At 36.7% G+C, this 25,613-nt stretch overlaps 1 protein-coding gene across 2 annotated transcripts in view; it reads left to right on the forward strand.

Annotated features, from left to right (window-relative positions):
- Nucleotides 1-22,855, forward strand: part of DYRK1A (dual specificity tyrosine phosphorylation regulated kinase 1A) — a 93,196-nt gene extending 70,341 nt beyond the window's left edge. For both annotated transcript variants that reach the window (XM_062598920.1, XM_062598911.1), the window contains exons 4-12: nucleotides 5,470-5,562; nucleotides 7,424-7,612; nucleotides 8,329-8,476; nucleotides 14,128-14,414; nucleotides 16,609-16,755; nucleotides 17,140-17,280; nucleotides 17,560-17,866; nucleotides 18,175-18,299; nucleotides 19,562-22,855. In XM_062598920.1, coding sequence (XP_062454904.1) covers nucleotides 5,470-5,562; nucleotides 7,424-7,612; nucleotides 8,329-8,476; nucleotides 14,128-14,414; nucleotides 16,609-16,755; nucleotides 17,140-17,280; nucleotides 17,560-17,866; nucleotides 18,175-18,299; nucleotides 19,562-20,185 — 2,061 coding nt within the window. In that variant the 3' untranslated portion in view covers nucleotides 20,186-22,855. The remainder of the gene's footprint in view (nucleotides 1-5,469; nucleotides 5,563-7,423; nucleotides 7,613-8,328; nucleotides 8,477-14,127; nucleotides 14,415-16,608; nucleotides 16,756-17,139; nucleotides 17,281-17,559; nucleotides 17,867-18,174; nucleotides 18,300-19,561) is intronic.
- The last annotated feature ends 2,758 nt before the right edge of the window (nucleotides 22,856-25,613 follow it).

Here is a 25,613-nt window from a genome sequence, read left to right on the forward strand (position 1 = left end):
GTCTAACCTCTCTGACAAGTGCTGGAGCCAGTATGATGAAATCAGTAAGAACATGTGGTTTAGTGTGAACAGAAGCGTGAGATTTGTGGGACTTTTCTCCCTTAGGAGTAACAAGCAATAATATTTCTTCGTCCTGCCTCAACTGGTTGCATCCTGTGAATTCAGCTTAGCCTGATGTTAATGTAAGATAAGATCACATCTTCAAACAAGCATTTCTTCTGTGCTGTGTTAGTGTGGTTTTATCTTCATCATGGATACTCAGATTGTCTGAGACTTCTGTCAGTAAAGTACAAAAGAGTAGAAAATTGATTTACCTGATAAGGAAATTGAGGTGAGATTCCTGGGCAGATTTTGATAACAAATTCCAACAGTTCAGGTTTCACAAAGCACCTGTGATTCAAAGGCCAGACTTCATGCTTTGGGATTGTTAAACATCTCTCTCTCTCTCTATGTATCTAAGCTCAGTTATCACCTGCAAAATTCAGAGTTTTGCTGGTGTTGGCCAGAGATGTAATTGATTGCAGCCAGATCATTGAAATGTAATGTGTTCTAGCAGGCAGTAGCAAATCCTTAGTCCAGTTACTCAGCTGCCTAATAATGATTAACATTATAATGTTATTATAAAAGTGATTATAATTAAAGCGATGGCCAGGTTTCTCTAGACTCTGTCATGAATATGAACATGTATATTTATTCACACACACACACATGCATATATATATTTTATTAAAAACATTTCCCTCATTTTCCTTCTATCTCAGACATTTTTAAGAAAAATATGTTTATGCTCTGGCAACATGAATTTAAGAAGGTGGATTTTTCCTTCCCTTTCTCTTACCCACCACTACTACTCACTGCCTTTCTCTTTTGAAAATGATTGGGCAAGATCAGGCAGGATAAGTTTTTGGAAGATAATTACTTGTTTGCGTGTTGGATTTTTTTTTTTCATTTAACTTTATTTTACTTAAAGTTTGTCTGGTCCTTACTATTACTTTTATTCAAGAACCATATGTACTTGAGAAGGGAAGCCAAGAGAAAAGGTAAATAACTCACAGAACATGACTCAATGATTAAAGTAATTGGACTGAAATTCTGTCCCTACCTACATGTAGTTTTGGCTCTGAGTACAGTCAGTCTGAAGAAGATTCCTGGATTTCTCGTGTCCTGTTTTCTGGCACATATGTTTTTTTCTCCAGTCTTTCTGATAAAAAGCTGGAGTTTGCAGTAGTTTATGGAGAAGAGTTACTGTAGCTAGTGGTTTTATCAATTAAACAGCTGTTTTATTGACCTTAGGCACCATCTATTGTGTGGCTTCCTGCTATTGCAAGGGGACAGGATTGACATCCTGTATTGTTGTGATACAGGAAGAGTTTTAATTAGCAAGGCATGGGAGATGAGACTGCTCTATTCTGATGGGTCCGTTAAATAGGTTGTTACAATTGGAATTATTGCTAAGAGGTATTCTCAAAATATAAAATCTTCATTATTTCTTTGGTTTGTAAAATGAAATTTGTACTATATGCAGCCAGGTTTTTTTTTTTTAGTGAGTTTAGATGGTGATGGATTTTTTTAAAATATCTGGATTAAAGCATTCCATTAACTGAACGTATATGTTTGCTCATAAAATTTCCCTTAATGAAAATAAAATACAGTTGGTGAGGAACAGTGCCATCTGTTTTCTAGGTAACAAAGCATATGGCCAAAGAAAAGAGAGATTATATATGTAGATGGAGGAAGAGAGGAAGGGAAAGAGTGAGTTATCTGTTCCTATGTTCACTAAATCTCAAAGTCTGTACTAGCTAAAATAGCATACCTGAGTTAAAAAGCACAAATATATTTTTTTAAACTGGTTTGACCCAAATGAATTTAATACACATCTGGGGCTTTTGGTTGCTTTTTTGGTATTTGCTTGATTCTTCCTTAGTCTGACTACTTATTAGTTGCTTCTCAGGAGTAGCTCATGTGCCTTGGTTAATGGACAAGAAAATCAGATTTCAATTCCTTATGTGTAATTTAACTTCATCGTGCTACCGTCTGGGGTAGGTGTACTGATTTCATGATGGCATTAGTGCGATCCAGTCAGAATGTAGAGGTTATTTACTGATGTACATAACTGTAATGAAAGTAGTTTCTTGTTTCTCTGCCCTAAAACGTAGTGTATCTTTTGATTTGCATTGTATCTGTGGGAAGATCAGAGGTTGCAGTGTTACTGTCTGACCACCAGATAGAGACCAGAGCTTGCAAAGTAGGTTATCTTGGCATTTTTTGTGGTAGAGCATCCTTTGAAGCCAAGAAGGAAATCAGTATTACTGCAGTGACAAAGAATTTAAAAGTGCTATTATATGAAATAATGACCACTTTGTTCCATAATCTTTTGTCATCAGAGGAAGAAGGGAGCGACCTCCTCCTCAAAAATGATCTTGGAAGAAGGGAATGTTAACATTTTTTGAAATATAATGAGGGGAGGAAGAAGAGACGGTCAGCTTCTCCTCCTCTCCCACACAAAACTTCCAAATAGCCCGAGATAGCAAATTATTACCTGTTAAAAAGTTCATACAGGTTAAAGTATGTCTTCAGAAATGCATGATTATATAAAAGCATGACTAAAAGCATGGTTTTTAGGTATGTAACTAGCTGCAAAAATTTCGGAGATGGGCTTCAGAATTTTAAGTATTTATGAGTAGGAGACAACAACAAATTAGATTCTTTTCCTCCAGGCTGCTTTTTTCAGAGCCAAAATAGAATATTTTTTTCTTTTTAGTAAGAAAATTTGAGTTGCAAGTAAACAGGAACACTTGTGCTACAACTTTGTGTTTCAAATCAGAGCAATCATATGTCTGAATAGTTGATCTGAACTACGAAGTTCTTCTGTAGATGGGAAATTTCCTCCAAAGTCTAACCTTCAGCAATAGATGTGCTGTGGTGGCCGTGTCAGCCTGGGACAGAGAGTAGTCTTTGCATGTATCCAGGCACCACAGCATGGTTTCTCCTAGCAGCAAAATGCAGCAGTGTTACCATGCTTCTGTAATCTCTCTAAATCTGATTTAGAAATTTAAAGGAAATGCTTGCATTTGTACAGTCTGTGTAGTATGGCCTGTACAGTGAAAGTTGTGATTTAGGGTAGATGCTGTTCAGCTGTCTAACAGTATAAGACAATTGAAAATAACCATATTTAGGTGTCATTTAGTTAATAGTGAACATGTTTTACAGAGGAACAGAAAACAACAGAAATGCTTTGGAAACATCAAATTGTTTAGAAAATTTTGAAATGAACTTTTTCTGATACTACAAAGCATTTGTGGTCATGTGTTTGTAAGAAGAAAACAATTGAAGGATTAATTTGATAAAACTACTTGAAGAAAATTACTGGTCGTGGCATTGTCCAAAAGTGAATTGATTGAAACAGTCGCCCTGGGACATGACTTGTGTTAAAAAGCCTTGAGGCAAGTTAACCCGTATTACATTAGTTCAGAGAAGCATTCTCAAATCCAGAAGGCCAGATGTCAGCAGTCTTGCATGGGTGTAAAAATGTTCTGTGGGCTTATTTTGACTGATGTCCATCAGAGCTTTGAATTACAGTTTCTTGGGAGCGTTCAGCTTTGCTGAGTTTCATATTTTGGGAGTCACAGCCTTATAGAAATTTAGTAAGATTGGGACAGTTTCCTGGTGTGGGGTTTTTCCCCTCTCTGCTCTCTTTCTCCCCTTTTGTAAATTTACCAGCACACTTAAGCTCTGCAGTGGAAAAGAAAAGTACAGCGGTTGGGGAAAGCGATATTCTAATGTGGTGTTCTCTGTCTGTCCTTTGTTGGTGCCATTTTTGTTTTCATGGGTTGTTTTTGTGTCTGTCTTAGTATGGTGACTTGGGTACATGAAATCAGATCCAAATTCAGATGTTTGCTTTTCTCTCCAAACTGCTTTTTATCAGTTTTGTTTGTGAGAAATTTTTTGAGTCATATATATATATATATATATATATATATATATATATATATGTATGTATATTTAATTTGGTCACTGAGCATGGAAAACAACGCTATCTGTACAGCCACCTTCACAGGTAGCAACACCATGAAAGATAGAGGAACAGTTGCTCTCTTCCAGTTCATTTATTAGTTCAACAGTACTTTTATTTAAATGTTTCATTATTTTTGTTGATGACTTATGCTGTTCCCTCAGCTCTGCAGGAGGCTGAGCATCAGTTTATTTGTAATTGGAGGTGGTGGATCAGGTTAAAAACTTAGAGGAAAGTTGTGAGCCTTAGTGTATTTGATGGTGTGAGATGAGAGTTGTGAGGCTGAGCATGGTGGCGCACTGTTGCCTATCTTAGTAATGAGGAAGGAAGTAGAAGAAGCTTTAATATGTATGAAACAAGCTTTTCATCAAGTAATAGAATTGCTTAAAATGGCCTTTGGATTTATGTCATTTGGAAGAGAGGGAACAGGGAGAGGCAGATTGGAGACCAGCCACCCTAACCTCATCACTGTCTCTCCTAACTCCCCATTAACACCTTTGCTGGATGAGAAGAAGCAGCTGGAGCTTGTCTAGTGGTATGTTTGTGCTGTTAAGTAAGCATATGCTGGATAACTAGTCAGCTGTTGCCAAATGAAATGGATAAGGACTTAATTTTTTCTGCCTTCTCTTCAGTGGTGATACTAATTTGGATCATCTCTAGCTTGTGACTTATTTTGAGGAAGTCTTATAGGAACTTTATCTTTTGAGATTTCAACCAAATCTTCAGGGGGAGTAGAAGTTGATCAATAGATCTGGAAATCTTTTGGGCCATGTGCAGGAGAAACAAGAGATGGACAAAATTTTATCACACAAGTCTTGTTTATTTAGAAAAAAATACAAAAAAAATCGGTCTGCTGTTGAAGGTTGTTCTAAAAGCTGTTGGTTTTAGGAAGAACAAATGATGAAACATTTCAAAACTTTAAAGCTAGATGCGGTATTCTTGAGCGCGCTTCAGATTTCTTCTCAGGCCTAGTTTTTTTTGTGCAAAGCACAATAGACCTGATTTTCTTGATTTTGAATTTAATGCAGATTAATGTGGCAAGCTGCTGTTCCATAGTTATACTTGACAAAGCTTAGTTTTCCAGTAGCTGTTAACTTCTATTTGTGGTTTTAATGCAGCTATAAACTAAATACAATTACAGTTCATGTATTAGTCATGAGGTAAAGGAGTGATGTCAGCAAGAATTTATATTGTCAAAGGAGCTGAATTTTTAGCTTGGGAAAAAGACTGTTTATAGGAATTAAGCCTGATTGGTATGTTGGGAGAGTGGCTGGAATTTTGGGTTTTGAGTTTTTGTTTGATGGATTAAATCATTGCTTTCTTTCAGACCTGTTTTTTTTTTCTTTTTTTATGTCATCTTAAAGAAAAAGATGGTAGAATTAAATAGCTCACCTCTGTGAGAGACAGGGCAGGGTATGGCTTTTTTCTGTCTAAGTTGTGATGTTGTCATATTACAGAGGCGAATGCCCCAAACTTTCCGTGATCCAGCTACTGCTCCTTTGAGGAAACTCTCCGTAGATTTGATCAAAACATACAAACATATTAATGAGGTAATGGCTCCAATTATCTTTTTAATGTGTGTTACTGTGATGCATTTGCTTAGAAGACATTATTAAATATGTTTTCCATGAATCGTACTGCATCTAAATGCATTTCTTTTGATGGCATTAATTAGGGATTTTGTCTTATTCTGGAAAATCCTTTGACCATAGATAAAGAAATTATGCATTATTTTAATAAAAGATAAAGCAACTGGAAAGGACAGAAGTGTTTTTGTCCACCCTTGAATTATGTCTGAAGAAAACAGTTTGTTCCTGTGCCTGGAGAAGAGTAAAAAGAGAGACAACCAAGCTTGCTTTCTTTTCTTGAGTAATACTAGAAAAATTTAGAATTTCTTCTTTTGTTATTGAATTTTTTTTGGAGGGGGAAGACTCTATTATGAAATCGATAATCGATTTTTGCAGTAGATGTGGCTGAATGCTAAAAGCATAGCTTTAAATTTTCAAATGCAATTAAGTTCTTGGGTGTTGTTATTTCTAGGCCTGATTCTTCATAAGTTCTGAATCTCTGCTTTCTGTATGCTAAATCTTTCCAAAAGTCTTAGGAATCCTCCTCAATTACTAGTCACCAAGAAAATACTGGCTTTTTTTTCCTTATGCTTATTGAGCATTCAGGTTTTGAAAGTCTTATGAAGAGTTAAGAAAAATGAAGTTTCCTCTGTTGTCCACATCTTATTTGAGATCACTGATGTCACAGTCCTGCTTGCTGACCAGCACACACACAATTTTTAATGCTGGAGTGGATGTTGTTTCTGTTGTTTTATAAACAAATTCTGAGCTTTTTTGGTGTATGATACGGAAATAAGTATGGCACAAACACTGTTTTGGATCATCCTATAAAACTTTATGAATATGTTTAAACTTATAAGGAAAATAGTTAAGACCTGTTTTCTCTTATTTGTCTAATTTATTATTAGTAGCCAATGTAAGATACGAAACTGATGTATTTAACATGCGAAAGCATCAGTTAGTTTCTAACTCTTAGGCAGTTGTAGGGAATGTGAAATAATTCCTGCAGTGATCACAGACTGCCCTGGAAAACTATTTTTCTTTCTTTCTTTTTTCTTTCTTTCTTTCTTTCTTTCTTTCTTTCTTTCTTTTTTTTTTTTTTTTTTTTTTTTTTTTTTAAACTTGTGGAAAGAGCGACTGGTAACTGCTTTTCACAGTCTGTTTAAAAACATTATCTCTCTACTGGTCTGTTCCTGGGACTAGAAGCTGGGAACTTTTTTGTCACTGGCTTGTTGAGTGGTCAAACTAAGATGCTATACTTCTTGTTTTCTTTTTTTTCCTTTTCTTTTTTCTTTCTTTTTTTTTTCTGAATGCGGGTTAGTTTTCCTTTCAGCAGCATTTTTAAAAAGTGATAGATATGTGTAATTGTTTCCATGCTTAGTCATTATGCTTGTATGCAGTATTGTTATGCAACATTTACATGAATTTTTTGTTAAATATAGTAATTAGTAATTAAAAGGAGTTTTTTGGTGTTAGAATTTTAATTTTTTCTAGTTGCATTTTAACCTTTCAAACCAGGCTATTTCAAAGTTTTGATTGTAATTTTACTGTATGTATAGTTTACTGCAATGCATCTTTTCTTTTTGCTCCTACAAGCGCAAAGAATTAATGTTATCTGTGCATTTATTTAGATCTGCTTACAAATTTATTTGTAATTATTCATTAAGATCGTGCTTTTGGTGTAATTAAATAGAGTGATGAGAAGAGAGAATTATTTTTCAGTAGTAAAAGTTGTGTTTTAAAATCACAGAGTTAGGTACGTGGGTACAGTATGATTATAAAAGCTTTGCTAAATTGATGCTCTAAAAACTGTTCTTCTAAACAATGTATTCTTCACCTATAGGTTTACTATGCAAAAAAAAAACGGCGGCATCAACAGGGCCAAGGAGATGATTCCAGTCATAAGAAGGAGCGAAAAGTTTACAATGATGGCTATGATGATGACAACTATGACTACATTGTGAAAAATGGGGAGAAGTGGATGGATCGTTATGAAATTGACTCTCTAATAGGCAAAGGATCGTTTGGACAGGTAATACAAACTGAGAAGCCTGTAATTCATGTGAATTGTAATACAGCATTCATATGAGTAGGTATTCCCTTTTCATTTTGAAATCATTCTTAAGTCTATCAACCTGACTGTCTATTCAAGATTCTTAAATCTGTGGTCTTTCTTATTATTACAAATAACATCTCGATAGCCTTCACTATATACTTTTGGTAACGCATTTTGCAAATGAGCAGATCCTTAAACTTTTGTTGTCAGTCCACCTTTTTAACTTCTTGTTTTGTGTTTTTAAATTAAAACGTAAACATAAACATAGTCTTGGTACTAGGGATTGTATATTCTCTACACTAATAATGTTTTCACTACTAGTAGCAAATCAAAGCTTGATAAAAATGCTGGAAGGTTTCTTTTGTTGTTTTTGTTAGTTTTTCTCTTATTCTGCCAGTCATTTTCAATATTGTGCTGTTGATTTACTACTTGCACTTGAATACAATACATGCCGTAGTGCAGCTCCATGAAGCCCCAGTTCTATTTTGAAACATCACTGTGATAAACTTCATGTGATCGGTTGTGGCTTCAGTGTAGTATCAAGTAAGAAAAGAAATATAATTAGAAAGAATGACAACTCTAAAAATATTTTTTTCGTTTAAATTTGGGTATGTTTAGAAAATGTGTTTTACTGTATTTTGAAAACTTGAATCAAGAGAGTTTGCTTATATATGTGACTTTTTCTCTTTCAGGTTGTAAAGGCTTATGACAGAGTGGAACAGGAATGGGTGGCTATTAAAATTATAAAAAACAAGAAGGCTTTCTTAAACCAAGCCCAGATTGAAGTACGGTTGCTTGAGCTTATGAACAAACATGACACAGAGATGAAATACTATATAGGTACTCAAATAGTTATTCTTACCTTTTATGTAATCATTAAGAATATTTTAGATCCTGCTGTAGAGTGTAGGATGCTGCAACTAACTGTTTTGGTGCTTAAGAAGTAAAAAAGTTATGTAACTTTTTGCATTTCTAATATAATTTAGTTTAAATAATTTGGCATAAAAGCAACAGTTTGCTTTATATATAGGATCAGATCCAGAAGAAATTATAGGAAACATTGTGGGATAACAGAATTGTTATTCTGTAGCATTCAGATCTTCTGAAAAAATTTGTTTTCCAGTTGATGAAATGGTCACCTGAACAAGTTGCCATGGATCAGTTGTTCCACAAGCTGTGGTCTGTGATAGTTCACACCTCTTTCACTACTTTGAATGTATCTTAACTTAGAATTGTCATGAATACGAGCCAGGTAGTTAATTTGGAACAACATCACACAATAGTTCATGGCTAGCTTAATCATTACTTTCTTGATCATGTATTAAAAAAGCTCAAAATACTACATAACAGACCTGAGAGAAGTCCTGTGTAAATGTTAAGGCTTGGCCTTTAAATCTTGCAGAACATTTCTAAAACTTATAAATCTGGCTGTTCTTGAAATTGGCATTCTATCCCTTGAATTATTATTCTAGTGTCACTTGAGCAAGCTCATATGAAAAGTTTATTAAATACTGTCTGATCTTCAGAGTAGACACTTGGGCAAAAATGGTGATGGAAGGAACGGAGCAGAATTCTGAAAAAAAAAGATGGAGAAGTTTGAGAATGAAAGATTAAGGAAAATAAAACTCCATTTTTAAGCGTCCTTTATTTTAGTCTGTAACAGGTGAAACACTTAATAGCTATGTTGTTTGGATTTTCATGTATATATTGGATTACTAATTTTTCTTTCTGTGGTTTGGAAAGGAAACTTTGAAATAATGTTAAGGTATGTTGGTTTTAAATTATCTAGTGTACCGAATAGGTTGTATTTTGACTTGTTTTATTAATATGTTATCTTTCCCTTTTTAGTATGTGTTTTATCAGATTAGAAGTTTTTAAGGTATTTTTAACCTAGGTTCATTGGGAACATGCTAATGTAAAGTTAGCAGAACTCTACAGCATACTGTATCAAAAAGAGATTTCAAAAACCTTAAAGCTCTGACCAAGTTTTAGGTTAATGCACAACAAATAAAAGCACTATTGCCATTATCAAGAAAAGTCTTGGAATTTTAGCTTTATAGAGTCACAGAATCACAGAATCGCTGAGGTTGGAAGGGACCTCTGGAGATCATCTAGTCCAACCCCCCTGCTCAAGCAGGGTAACGTAGAGCGTGTTAGACAGGGTTGCATCCAGACGAGCCTTGAATATCTCCAGAGAAGGAGACTCCAGAGCCTCTCTGGGCAACCTGTGCCAGTGCTCTGTCACTCTCACAGGGAAGAAATTCCCCCTCACATTCAGGCAGAACTTCCTGTGCTTCAATTTCTGCCCATTGCCTCTTGTCCTGTCACATGGGACAACTGAGAAGAGTTTGTCCCCGTCCCCTTGACACCCTCCCTTCAGGTACTTATACACATTGATAAGATCCCCCTTCAGTCCTCTCTTCCCCAGGCTGAAGAGGCCCAGCTCTCGCTGCCGTTCCTCATAGGGCAGGTGCTCCAGCCCTCTGATCATCGTCATAGCCCTACACTGGACTCTCTCCAGTAGCTCCATGTCTCTCTTGTGCTGGGGAGCCCAGAACTGGACACAGGACTTGAGACGAGGCCTCCCCAGGGCTGAGTAGAGGGGCAGGATCACCTCCCTCCACCTGCTGGCAACCTAGGAGGACCTAATGCACCCCAGGAGACCATCGGCTTTCTTGGCCAGAAGGGCACATTGCTGGCTCATGGTCAATCTGTCATCTACCAGCACTCCCAGGTCTTTTTCTACAGAGCTGCTCTGCAGAAGGTCAGCCCCCAGCTTGTACTGGTGCCTAGGGTTATTTCTCCCTAGGTGCAGGACTCCGCACTTGCCCTTGTTGAACCTCAGGAGGTTCCTCTCCGCCCAGCTCTCCAGCCTGGCCAGGTCTCTCTGAATGGCAGCACAGCCCTCTGGTGTATCAGCCACTCCTCCCAGCTTGGGATCATCAGCCAACTTGCTGAGGAGGCACTCCGTCCCCTCATCCAGGTCATTGATGAAAAAGTTGAACAGGATGGGACTCAGTACTGATCCCTGGGGGACTCCACTAGCCACAGGCCTCCAATTAGGCTCCATGCCACTGATGACGACCCTCTGAGCTCTGCCTTTCAGCCACTTCTCAATCTACCTCACTGTCCACTCGTCTAACCCACACTTGCTGAGCTTATGTAGGAGGATGTTATGGGAGACAGTGTCAAAAGCCTTGCTGAAGTCAGGGTATTCAATGTCCACTGCTCTCCCCTCATCTACCCAGCCAGTCACTCCATCAGAGAAGGCTATCGCATTGGTTAAGCAGGATTTCCCGTTAGTGAATCCATGCTGGCTACTCCTGATCACCTTCTTTTCCTCCATATGTCTGGAGATGACATCCAGAATGAGTTGTTCGATCCCCTTTCCAGGGATGGAGGTGAGGCTGACCAGTCTGTAGTTGCCTGAGTCGTCCTTCTTGCCCTTTTTGAAGACTGGAGTGACATTGGTTTTCTTCCAGTCCTCGGGCACCTCTCCAGTTCTCCAGGACCTTTCAAAGATGATGGAGAGCAGCCTGGCAACAACATCTGCCAGTTCCCCTCAGTACCCGTGGGTGCATCCCATCCGGGCCCATGGATTTGTGGATGTCAAGCTTGCCCAGCAGGTCTCTAACCCTATCCTCCTCAACCAAAGGAAAGCCTTCCCTTCTCCAGACTTTCTCCCTCACATCCAGGCTCTGGGATTCCTGGGGGCTGCCCTTAGCAGTGCAAACTGAAGCAAAGGCAGCATTCAGTAATTCTGCCTTCTCTGTATCCCTTGTCACCAGGGCCCCCATCCCATTCAGTAGCAGGCCCACATTTTCCCTAGTCCTCCTCTTGCTGCTGCTGTATCTGAAGAAGCCCTTCCTGTTGTCCTTGACATCCCTTGCCAGACTTAATTCCAGCTGGGCCTTAGCCTTCCTTGCAGCATCTCTACATACTCTGACTGCATTCCTATAATCCTTCCAAGTAGCCTGTCCCCTCTTCCACAGTCTGTGTACTTTCTTCTTCTGTCTGAGTTTGGCCAAGAGCTCTCTTGCTCACCCATGCAGGTCTCCTGCCCCCTTTGCTGGACTTCTTTCCCCTTGAAATGGAAAAAGTCTCTTTGTAACATTACATAAAATGAGATTGACCAAAACTTCGTGTCTCACTGAGAGACTTTAACAAGAGATGACTGCATAAATAGAGCAGGGTTTAAAAAAAAAGTTCTGATAAATCTGAATAGTGGAGAGGTATCATGTACTGCTTTTGTTTAGGCAGGCACAGCTGGTTATAATAGTTTTACATTTGTTTCAGACTAATCTCTTGTTCTGTTAGGGTATATTTGAATAGTTGCTCCTTGACTACAGCATTTAATGAATTTATCAGCTTAGTAAAGGGCAAAAAACGCAAACAAGTAATGTTTTGAATGAATATCTTGTATTGCGGGCTGTGCAAAAACAGTCCTTGAAAAAGATCTCTCTAGGCACTTCTCTGAAAAATATTTATCAGTGTTGCTGAAAATAATTCAACAACTTTTTTTTTTTTTTTTTTTTTTTTTTTTTTTTTTTTAGCAAATTATGTGTATTGCAATATAGTGTATACTGTAAAGTGTAGAGTTTGGGAGAAGCATGATTTAATTAAGAGACTGGGTTGTGGGTATATATATTATAGCCTGGTTGCTTAAGGACATAAAATTTAAGCGTTTAAGCTGTCAGGTTAGCCTCCTCCAGTAGCTTCAAACCTGTCTGAGCTCCAAATCTAATAGAGGTATCAGAATGCATCATGGCCTTCAAGTTTTGTGGAAAATGGTTGGCCAAGTAGGGCAAAAATGTTCAAATGTAATGCCTTCATTGAAGGGAAGGTGTGGAGAGTTTAACCCTTATCCAATATATTTGCAGTGTGTGGCAGTTGCAGGTGGTACTAGGTGGCCAGGAGCAGGCTGGTAGTTGCAAATCAGCTGGAGTAAGTGGTAGTTCTGGCCAAGCTGGCAGGATCAGCAAGCTTGGGTGGCCTGGGGAGGAACTGTGGTCAACTGGAGGCAGACCACAGGGACATGAAGGTTACTGGTGCTTTCATGGTGGGGAAATACTGGAATAAAGTGAAGATGAGAAAGTGCAGACAGTCTAGAAGTATTGTAGGAACTGGCATCAGGGAGGAAGCCGGTGGCCTTGTTGCAGGAAAGCTGTGAGGGACACATGAAGAACTGGCTTATAATAATGGAGAAGATAAAATTCCGTGGGACACCAAGTAATTACCTTAATTGAAAATTTGAATTATGATTGGGCTGCTTGGAGACTTTATTATGAAAAAGAAGGGACCATATTACTTTCTATTTGAGGACTGAAGTATTTTGCCTATTTCAGTTTTCTTTTACTTGTGACAACTAACCTGAATGTTTAAGAGCCTGGTAAACCCTGCTCGCTTCTAACAGATTATTGTGGCAAAATTTTCACCTATTCCATGAATGAAATTAATTAGATTTGGACTGGATTGATTGCTTTCATAAGTTAAGATTATGCCTCATTAATACAAATATAGTGCCTTTGGAATTTTGGTTAGTTTTATTAATTGAAATCATCAAGGGAAGACTATTTGGTTTTTAAGTCTTGTACTGCAGTGTCTCATATCTATGTAGGTTTATACTTTGATACTCCTTCCTCTTCTCACTTCATTCTCCTCTTGAATTTCTGAAGCACTTTCCTTTGTTTTTTTCTTCTCTTTTTTAGTTACATGAGTATTTTATGAAAAGTGGAAAGGTGTTAATTCAGGGTTAATGTATACTTCAGTATACTCGTGGGTTTTCAGATACTTTTCTATGTATATTTAAGGGAAATTTCTAAAATACATAATTTAAACTAAAGTGTGATACGTGTTTTTGTTATGGATGTTGGTGCATGTGTACCTATGTCCGGTCTGCTTGGACTTTGAATACAGTTTTATCGTTATGAGAGGGAAGGACTAAAGTCTCCCCTGAAAAAGATTGAGTGTGTTGTGGAAAAGGTTGCATTATGTGCAATTTGTACTTCTGGTCTCTTTTGCTTATATTTTTACTTAGATAGGGCTATTGATCATTTATTGGGGACAAAGATTAGTTGTGAATGTTGTTGGATTTCTCCTTCAGTATGCATGAATTAATTAAATTAAATTAAAATTCTTTTGAAATGCCATACTGCTTCTCTTTATTTATCCAGAGGTTTTTTACCTCACTTAGTAGTAGATATGTTTATTTTGAAAATACAATTTAAAAGACAGAAAAGTTATTTCTGGTTAATACAGCTTCACTGACGTACACCTGAGGATACTTCCTGTGTGCAAAATATCCCCGCCTACCCTACACATGGCAACAATATTTTGTAAATAACATCTAGGAAAAACATTAACTATGTGTTATCTTATTCACAGGTCAGCTTCCTACGGACTGATTAAAATATTTAAGCACTGTGTTGTAATGTGCATTTAATAGTCATTTCACAGCATCTATGTTAATTATTTTCTTCCCTTTTTTAAAGTGCATTTGAAGCGCCATTTTATGTTCCGAAACCATCTCTGCTTAGTCTTCGAAATGCTGTCCTACAATCTGTATGACCTGTTGCGCAACACCAACTTCCGAGGGGTCTCACTGAACCTGACACGAAAGTTTGCACAGCAGATGTGCACTGCACTGCTTTTCCTGGCGACTCCTGAACTTAGTATCATTCACTGTGACCTAAAACCTGAGAATATCCTACTCTGTAACCCCAAACGAAGTGCTATCAAGATTGTTGATTTTGGCAGTTCTTGTCAACTTGGACAGAGGGTGAGTGTGAGCAAAAGTGCTATTCACACTATTATTGAATATGTATGAGAAACTTTTTATTTTTAAGTCGTAGTAGCTGAATAGCTAGTTTAAACTTCACAGATGATGATTTAAATGAAATAGTAAATTTTCAATTATGGTGTTAAGGATCAACACTCTGTAGGAGATTGGAATTTGAATTTTAGTACCATTGATAAACTTCCCATCTTTTTTTTTTTTTTTTCTTTTTTTCCTTTTGGTTATGTTTTTATGCAATGTAATATAGAATACATCAGCACTTAAATCTGCTGCGGTGAAATGCTGTTAGATAAAATACTTATTCCTTTATTATTTTCTTATTCTATAATGTATTTCCTTCTACTTCAAAGTGTTATCTATTTAGTATGCCTTGAAGATAAGAAGGTATTTGGGCATCAAAACGTTGCAGTAATTGGCTCTTAAAGATACTGCTTATTAATAAACCCATTTTTACAAACACTTTAGCAGCTGTAGATTACCTGAATTTTGTAATGTGGCATTATTACTCTGAGTTACATACATGCAAAGCATTTCCAGGGCAAAGGGCTAAATTGCTTTCTGTCCTTAGTTCTTCAGATTAAGCGAGAGCCATGCAATTAAGTCAGTGTCAAAATAATTTGTTATTGTGTCCTGTTGGTCATTTGCTTTGGAGGCAAGCAATTGCATTTTTGATTTGAGAAATGTTAAATTGATACTTAAGAACCTAAAAAATATTGCTTGGATGCCAAAACCTGTTTGCATTAGGGAGAATAATCATCTTCCTCAGTAGTTCAATTTGTACTGATAATTTGCTCCTTAGAAATTTGATCAGGGTGTGCTGTTCAATGTGTGCCTTGTATTCTAGTAGGTTCTTTCTGGTTGAATGAGTTACCCTGGGCTGTGTGAGTGACCACCTGCATTCAGGGTGCCTTTGCGTTAGTTGTTTGTGCTGAAAATGCATTGTTAGCTAGAGGAATAAGGAAGACTTCTGTAGGTAGAAGTCTAACTTCTAAAAGGCTTTGAAAAGATGGTATTAAACCTTCCAGGTGCTACGTACCTGTGATGGTTCTGTGTATAAAGAGTATGAATGCTTTGAAGATGGATGCTAAAAAAACAAAACCAGACCTGCCTTACATATCCAACATCTGCAAGAGATGAAGTTTCAGAAGTGTAAACAGTAATAATGAAGATGAGATCATTATACGAGAGGAATTAAGAAACATCAGTGACTAACTGTTGGCAAGCAGTGGTGAGGCATATATTTAGGATTAAGAAAAGGAATTTTTGCTCTGAACTAGAAACTTTTCCATTGTGAGCAAAGGAACGCACCTAAGACCTAGATTGTATAGGTCAACAGTAAGATAACATTGAGATGTTAAGAAGCACAGTTGCAAAAACCTAGTGTAATTCTATATTAAAGTTAATTTAAGTAGAAGTATGGAAACATCAATTACATTGGAAAGCACTGGGCAGAATTGCATACAGCTTTGAATATAAAGTACGCTTCTGTTTGGGTTTTTCTGTTTGTTTGTTTGTGGTGTATGTTTTTGATAAACCTATGTTTAAGCCAGTCTCCAGATTAAGAGTCAAGATAGAATTTTCTGCTATGTGAAAAGAGCAGGACAGTTTAGGAGGTTTTGTTGCCTTTTTTCATGAACTGTTTCCTGGTTCCTGGCATCAACTGGTAATTTCATCCAACAGACTTGCCATTTCTGAATGGGCTTGGGATATTGGCAGGGACCTGGCAATGTCTTTATTCTGTCCTTTTCATTTCCTGGGTCACATCGTAGTTGTGGCTTTTCATCTTTTTCTATAATATTTGTCTGAACTGTTGTGTAATTCTGGTATGGCTTGTGGAATAGACATTCTTAGGGTGATGCAACACTTAAATAGTTGCATGATTCCCTGTAATTGCCTGGGATTACACTAATCAACCCTACAGTGTAAAATACCATCATCATGAGTGAATCTGTACTTTTTTTTTGAGAGAAAATGCTATTATTTTCCTAAGAATTAACATTTAAATATTTTTATCAATTTAATATGTAGGTCCTTTTTAGTATCACAGATAGCTTTTTTTTGGCTTTACCTACATACAGGATACTTTTTATGGTAATTCTGTTTTGTGATTTAAAAAAAAATTGTAATAGTGCTTTTGGATGTTGTGTATTGTTACCTTTAAATGCTTTTATTTCAGATATACCAATATATCCAGAGTCGTTTTTATCGATCACCAGAGGTGCTACTGGGAATGCCTTATGATCTTGCCATTGACATGTGGTCCCTTGGGTGTATTTTAGTTGAGATGCACACTGGCGAGCCTCTTTTCAGTGGGGCAAATGAGGTATGCTGTTATTAAATGATAAAAGTAATTTGATTCTTCTTTTCATTCTCATGGCTTTGGTCTGCTTTATTTAATTATAATGCATAAATTAGGGAAGTCTAGTAATCCTGAAACAAATAAACATCAGCATTGTGGTAACAGTGTCTTTTGCCAGTAGTCTAAATTGCCTGGTTGTAATTTTCTGTTTCTGGGTTTCCCCCTTATTCCTTATTCACTTTTTTTTCCCTATATATTAGATTTTTCTTAAATTCACAATTAATTTACAGTTTAACTTGTGTGGGTAGTTAACATTGCCTTTCCATGCGACTCTATAGAATATTGGACTCCATCAGACTGCTCAGTTCCTGTCACATGCTGTTTACAAATATCCTTTGTTTGGAACAGGTGGATCAAATGAATAAAATAGTGGAAGTTTTGGGGATACCGCCTGCTCACATTCTTGACCAAGCACCAAAAGCAAGAAAGTTCTTTGAGAAGTTGCCAGATGGCACTTGGAACTTGAAGAAGACCAAAGATGGAAAAAGGGTAGGTTACATAATGAGGCTAAGAATATGGACCGGTCCTTAAAAAATAAAAATACAATGAGATGTTTCTTTGACTGCTTTATATTTTGCATTGCTGAAAGTGTAGCTTTATTGTCTTTTATTATTTTCAGTGTGATAAGAGAGGTTGATTAAATAAGATTTTCAGTACTGTTGAATGGTTTCTTACTTTGATTTATTTCCTTTTATGGCTTATTTAAACTATGCAGATCCAATACTTAACATTTAACTTGATTTCAAGCAATTTCTAACTTGTCAACAGGAATACAAACCACCCGGAACTCGTAAGCTTCACAATATACTAGGAGTTGAAACAGGAGGACCAGGTGGACGTCGTGCTGGGGAATCGGGTCATACTGTAGCTGACTACTTGAAGTTCAAAGACCTCATCTTAAGGATGCTTGATTATGACCCTAAGACCCGAATTCAACCTTACTATGCCCTACAGCATAGTTTCTTTAAGAAAACAGCAGACGAAGGTACAAATACAAGTAACAGTGTGTCCACGAGTCCTGCCATGGAGCAGTCGCAGTCTTCAGGAACCACCTCTAGTACATCTTCAAGCTCAGGCAAGTTTCTCACTAACAGATAATAATTTTGTTTCCTAATTATATTAAAAGAGTCTTTCCCAGATGATTGTCGTCTTATTTTTTGTTAAAAAGCAAATATGTTAATTATAAACATTGAAACTATTTTTTATCAGTTGCAGTAGGTAACTACTACAACAAAAAAATTAAAATAGATTTAAAAAATGTTATTATCAGAAGTCTGGTATTTTGACCTTGAAGCAGTTTAAATACCTTTATGCTGCATCATTTTACAGGTTACTGAGATTTTGTCGTCCAACTCTGTTGTTGTGCATGTTATGATTTTATAGGTGGATCTTCTGGAACAAGTAACAGTGGAAGGGCACGGTCAGACCCCACACACCAGCATCGACATAGTGGTGGACACTTCACTGCTGCTGTTCAGGCTATGGACTGTGAAACACACAGCCCACAGGTATACTCTTGAGTAGAGCTCTCTCTGCTTAATTTATACAAATTTTAAGTATTCGTATTCTGATTATATTAAATCCTTGAAATTAATTAACACTTTCATGTAAGGAATAGAGTCATTTAGACATGGATCTAGCCATCAACTTGATTTCTTTTTTTGCTGGTTCTTTTTCTACATAGTTCTTTGTATGTTAGATCAGACACACAGGCAAAAATACTGGCTGTAGCTCTAACAGTTTCCCATGATTTTGCAGAGGTGAAAGTTTTGTGTGTTAGTGGAGCTGTCAGTGCTTCACCTTATACAGGGCTTCAGAGTATGCAAAACTCTCTGTCTTTGAACCCAGTGAGGAACTAATTGATACTTACATGCACTCCTGTTGGAGTTCTGTCATACAGTGTTTATGTACTTCACAAACATCATCACAGACTGAGATAGTGTTTATACATTATCTCCTCTTGGAAAGAAGTAACAGCTGAACTAATAAACTACAAATAGTTTAGCAATTTTTTAATTTCACTATAGAACAGATAAAAAGTATAAATTAGTATATATTAGCTTGGAAGAATTCCTGGAAGAATGAAACTGAAGTGTGATATTGATTGGTCATTTCTGTTCATCATTTTTCCAGATGTGGAATTACAGTTGTAAAGCAATAGTTTCCAAGCATTACATTTACAAAAAAAAAAAAAAAAAAAAAAAAGTAAATCTTATTTACTGCTTTGCAGTTGAAGGAAAAAATGCAGTTACTTACTTTTCTCCCAATTAGACAATTTAGTATGTAGCTAGACCTTGCTATTTTAATAATCTTGAATCAGCTGCATTATTCCAGTACTGTGAGTAGTACTCTTCTAATGTTACTGACTCTGTTCAAGATTCTCTGTTTAACTGCAACATATTGGTATTGTATTCAGACATCAGGGCCTCGTTGTTCTAGACGCTTTACAAATGCTAAGTTGTTTATCACTAATACTATGTAAAGCTGCTTCTGTAATTTTGGCAGTAGAGTCACATGTTGGACTTACTTAAACTGTTAGTTTTTTAAAAAATCCAGAATGTGAGTTTGTTTTTCTTAAGGTATGTTTAGAGAAGTATATTAGAAATACTTTTTAAGTTCATACTTATATTTCTTTAATAATTTTGCAACTGCATGGTTTGGTTAACTTTTTAATAGTTAGAGGAGATATTAATAGCTTAATCTCTCTCATCTATTGTAAATGGATAGATTTAATTAAGAATTTTAAATCTTACCTTGCCTATTACCGTAGGTTCGACAACAGTTTCCTCCACCACTTGGTTGGACAGCCACTGAAGCTCCTACACAGGTCACTGTTGAAAACCATCCAGTTCAAGAAACCACCTTCCACGTAACCCCTCAACAACAGAATGCATTACATCATCATCATGGAAATAGCTCTCACCACCACCACCACCACCACCACCACCACCATCATCATGGACAGCAAGCCTTGGGTAGCCGGACCAGGCCAAGGGTCTACAATTCTCCAACAAACAGCTCCTCCACCCAGGATTCTATGGAGGTGGGCCACAGTCACCACTCCATGACATCCCTGTCTTCCTCAACTACTTCTTCCTCTACATCTTCCTCCTCTACTGGTAACCAAGGCAATCAAGCCTATCAGAACCGCCCAGTGGCTGCTAATACCTTGGACTTTGGACAAAATGGAGCTATGGACGTGAATTTAACAGTCTACTCTAATCCGCGCCAAGAGACTGGCATAGCTGGACATCCGACGTACCAGTTTTCTGCTAATACAGGTCCTACTCATTACATGACTGAAGGACACCTTGCAAGAAGGCAAGGAATTGATAGAGAAGAGTCTCCCATGACAGGAGTTTGTGTTCAGCAAAGTCCTGTGGCTAGCTCGTGACTAAACTGAAACTAAGTTTGTTTCTTGTGTGTTTTTATAGAAGTGGTGTTTTTCCAAAAACAAAGTGCAAAGCTGCTTGAATCAGAAGGAGATAAACTCACTGAACCGCTACAGGAGGGCAAAGCTGACTATTTTTTTAAACTTGAAAAGATTGCAAAGGGACAATGAAGTTTTTGTTTTGGTTTGTTTTTTTTTTTTGTTTTTTTTTTTTTTTGTTTTTGTTTTTAAGAGCCATGTCCGAACCCAGCTTAACGGATAGCTTAGTGGTGTTCAACTTTTGCTTCCCCCATTTTAACTTGCCACAACCTAGTCATAGCTTTTTTTGGGAGGGGTTTTTCTTTGGTCTCATTCAAGAAGGGTTATTGTTCAAATGTTAGTTGTAGTTGCAAACTAGTTTCTTTTTAAAGGCATTGCACATGACTTTTATATAAAGGCCCTTTGAAGCTTTTGGGTGGGAGGGGAGTAATATATATTTTTTTTAAGTTCCCCAAACAAACATGGGCACAGAAATGCAGTACTGTAAGAAAGAGGGACCTTCAGATTACACAAATATATATTCTTCAGCTGTAAAAAGGGACGGTTGTTATGGAGTTTGTAAGGCACATTAAGCATGCTAAGTGGCGGTGATCAGAACTCTCCTTATCTGAATCTACTGAGGATCAAAGCAGCAATTGTAATGGGATTCCGTGTGTCTCATATTTTGGAGACCACAGTCAGTTAGTATTGAAATATGACTGGTTTCATAACTAAGATGCACTGAGAAGCAATCAACGGGTCGGTCCTGGCCAGTCCTGGGGAGGTCTGAGTGGTGGTCTTTGGGATAACCTTTGGCCTTATGGATTTGGACTCTTAAGTTAGAAGAGCCTACCATTTCAGATGCAATCACTTTTGGACATGCTTTTGCAGACGGTCCTTAATGCTGAAAACATAGAGAATGGGTAATTCAAGAGGCCTTTCTTTTAAAATAGACTTTTGTGACCCACTTATTGTAAGGTATTGCAAGGTCACTTTGCGTGTGTCATAGAGTTGACTTCCTTATTGGTTGAAGGTCACAGGAGTAGTGGTTTGCGTTTGATGGAAATAGCTACAACTGTGTCCCTTCCTGCTTTTTACTTTTTTCTTTTGCTTTTTCTCGGCACGTGGTTTCTCCACCATTACTTCTGCACAAAGACGTCTTCTGTTCATCCTGAACATTTTTAAAAATGCAGAATTTTATGTGACTGCTTTTTTGCCTCACAATTATGCTGTGAATTTTACAAAAATTTATTTTCTTTTTTGATAATTTATTGTACCAAAGCTGTTTTTATAGCACATAGATGTCTGTAACCAATAATGTAGCAGTTCTGCACTTTGACACAAGGTGTAACTAGACCATTTTTAAATGTCAGTTAAAATTATGGCTGTACTATTGCTTAAACAAAACTGGAACTGTTGTTGAATTCATAGCCAATACATTTACAGCAATCTGTGTACTGAGCATAATAGATTGACATCTACTTCAAGACTATAACATCTGTTATATTATAAATGTGTTCAGGCTTCTGAAAGTAAAAGGGACACTAGATCCAGAAGCTATGAAACCAGCAGTTGATTCTTGTATTCCTTATTAACATAATTGTAAACTTGAAGGCAAGACCATGATTGCATGAACAGGTCCAAAATAATAGTCTGAGTAAAGCAAAACACTCACATGAGACCTGAGGTTAGCAGGCTGTATTTAACAGGTGCCTAATTTTGGGGTAATGCTGCCTTAATGTAACACAGTCAACTTGGCAGTTGCAAAATTTATGGGCCCATTCAAACATTTATTTCTCTTAGGAGTAAAAACTCAGTGAAAAGCGTTTGAAAAAATAAGAGTAACTCACTTATTGCCCATCCCAGATTAACATTGTTTGCCCATTATATATTACAGAAGCAGTGATCTACCTCTGCCAGTAAGCCCTTTTAAAAATTAATGCAGCAGAAAAATAGCTAAGTTCATACTGGTTAATTCCATGTGGCTAAATCATTTTTTTGACTAAAAGGTGGAATTTTTTTATACTTACAGTGACAACACAGCAGCTACCATGTAAATGCGAGTGAATACTTGGGATTACCATTTTTTTGTAAATCACAACTTTTTTATCAAGTGATCCATATTTCTTTTGTATTGAAACATCAACCCTGTGGATGAAAGTGCTTTTTTTTTTTTTTTTTTTTTTTTTTAATTCAGTAATTCAGAAAAGTTCACAGCAGTTGAAAGGCTGTCACCTTAGAAACAGGATACTGAGTTTAGCAATATAAAAAGGAATCCAGTACTTACTGCTGTCTAGGAATATAAGGGTAATATGAAATCTGGGTAATTTTTGTGTGCACTGGTTGCCACACCTTAGCAAGCATCAAAAAATAAAGCAATTTTAAAATATTTACATAAAGAAGAACTCATCCAGTGCTTCTGCATACTGTGTTATGTTACAGTCCAGTTTTGTGTGCTTTACTACACAGTTTGGTTACAGGACTTCTGTGCATTGTAAACATAAACAGCATGGAAAGGTTGAATACCTGTGTTCAGATTGTAAGATCTAGTCCGGACTTGCTGTGTATATTGTAACGTTAAATGAAAAAGATAAGCCCTTTGTATTATAGTCATGCAGTCTTATGTATGATAAACAGTTGAATAATTTGTCCTCAGACTCTTTACTGTGCTTTTTAAAAAAAGAATAATTTAAGAAAAAATGTAAACATAGTAAATCTTCCTATGCAATTAACCTACTCCAAGCCATGGTATGGTAGGTATAATTATAGTATAATATGTAAATATCAGATACATTGAAACAGACTTAAAAATATGAAAGTAAAAGTTGGAGGCATAACGTAATTTTGAGTTTTTAATTGAAACAGCAAGGTATACAAATCATTGATGTATGAACATAGCTCTGCTTGATTCTGATTGACTGTATTTTTAGTTTTGAGTTGTTTATATTATTATTTGTTAATTTGAATGTTCTTATATACAGTTCAGCTTTCCATCTATTACAGACACTGATTTTGAGGCCAGGAGTGACCATGATAATGAAATAATCTGACTGGCATGCCGTTATCCTTAGAATTGAATCCAAGTATTTCTGCATCATGAAGTCTGTATCTTTTGGGTGCACTAGAACCTACTTTCTAAAAAAGAAACCCAGTTTTGATACAGATTCTTTGAATTTGAGGATTTCACCATGTCTCTTGAATGATTCAGCTAGTTTACTTTCCATACTCTTAGTTGTCCTTCAGTTCTAGAACTGTTTAGCTACAGCTGCTGGCCATCCGATAACTAGCTGCCTATTAGAATAACTAATAACTACTTAATTTTAACTTTCTCACTTTATGCACATTAAAAATATGCTAACTTTACCTTTAGCAACTTATACAGGTGGACTTCCTTTATTCCCCTGCTGTAAGACCTTTATGGCTCTTCTGAAATTTCGAATGTTTTAGAACACGTTCTAAAGCATGGACGTAAGAACTGCATACAGCATTCTGGTAGTAGTTGCAGCATCGCTGTGTGCATATAACGTGTGCAGGTACATTCTTGAATCTTTCAGTTTATATCTTTGCTTGTTTGTTTATACCTCCGAGAATTGCATTTTTAAGCCTTTCAGTCTCAGTATTTGCATTAAAAGATTGTGAATTTAGATGATTATCCATCATGATTCCTAAGTCCTTTTCAGAACTGCTGCTCTCCAGGATATAGTCTTCCATCCTGTAAGTATAATGATGTCTGAATTGGACTGGTTTACGGTATGATTTAGATTGACCTATAGATGTGAATTGTCTTCATTATTTATCACTGATATTATTTTTGTTAAACCATCAATAAGCTTATATTTTATTCTTGGTAACGGAAAGATCTTAAAATACCTTTGAAGATAATTCCTGTGGGAACCCATCATAAGCATCCTTATATAACAAGGAAGTAATCTGTAACCATTACATGCTGAGATTGAGTGTTTAATATGTTCGGTGTTGATTTATAGAGTAAATATATTTCAGTAAGATTGTTATACAGAACTTCTAATAGTATGGAAGTATCTTTTTGGCTGAAATAACATGAGTAACTGATTACAAAGTAGAATTATTGCTGAGCATTGAGGTTGTGAGGATAAATTGTATGTGATCCAGCATGACTGTGGCAAGTGATGTACTTTTATTTAAAGAGTGGAACAGAATATTAAAATTGTGGAATAGCCTATGGTTTTCAAGCAGAGGAAGACAGATGTTTTGTCAAATTGTAGTTTCCTCTGTTGTATCTCTGGATCTTTTTTTTTTAAGGTTCTGTAGAAGCAATCTCACATTGGAAAGTTTGAAATTGGGTTTTATTTTGCTCAGTGACCATCTAATTTTTTCTCCCCTATTGATTAAGAGTCTTTATTTTATTTCAGCAATTCCCCATGCTAGCACTATCAGATATACATGGTCCTCTTATTTTTACGGTTTTATGGTAGATGTTAGAGTTAGAGCATCACAGAGTTGTTCAGTCCCAGAACAGTCACTGTGACATGTCTAAAGATCTGAATAACAAGCCCAGAGAGAGGTGCCTCATAAGCCCAGAGAGAGGTGGTAGTTAAAACATCAAGCTCCTCTCCTGAATCACATCGAGAGAATTAATTTTAATCAGTATGTGATGGCTATACAGGGAAAGTGAGTCTTTAGCAGGGGTTTGAATGAGAATTGGATAAGGGTTGGAATTGATAGGAATTCCTGTGGGTAAGAAAATCTAAACAAAAAGAATAATAGCATAAGGAGGGGAAAAATGTGCTTAAAAGAGAGTGGAATTGTGCAGACCTTCCTCAACTGAAAGCAAGATTGACAAAATTTTTATGTGGCTCAGGCCCTAGGGGAGCATGTGAAGGAGCCAAAAAGAACTTCTTCATGGCCATGTTGAGTGAAGATTAACAGTTGTATTTTGGATGGAAAAACATCTTTTTCACCATGTTTCCTGGGTTGGGTTCCAATTGGATTCCAGTAATTAAAGTGAGAGATGTCTAGTATGTAGCTGTATATTTTGTTTCAAGGTAGGTTGAAATCCAACCTGTTTATGAAATGGCAAGACATGGGTGAAATCTGGAAGTTTGCAAGAGAGTAGAAATAGAAGATGAGATGGTTTTGTTGCAATTGAGAAAGGTTAAATTGAAGAAGGAAGAATGGAAGGTTTTATTTTCTGACTGTGAACTGAATGAGGATACGTTGGAGAGAGTGGACTGGCAGAAGCAACAGTATGGCTGAAGCCAAAGGCCTTCTCATTTGTTAGCTAGGGCTGAGATGTGGAAGTTTAAAAAGGATTGAAAGCAGAGCCTAGCGAAACCTTAAAGGAGCAAACCACAGTAGATCTTGGAGAAAGTTTTAGAATGATTGGAAAAAAAGTCAAATGTGCAGTGTATGTTGTCAGGTGAATGATTCTGCA

This window comes from Rhea pennata, chromosome 1 (assembly GCF_028389875.1).
Source record: "Rhea pennata isolate bPtePen1 chromosome 1, bPtePen1.pri, whole genome shotgun sequence".
In the NCBI taxonomy this organism is placed as follows: Eukaryota; Metazoa; Chordata; class Aves; order Rheiformes; family Rheidae; genus Rhea; species Rhea pennata.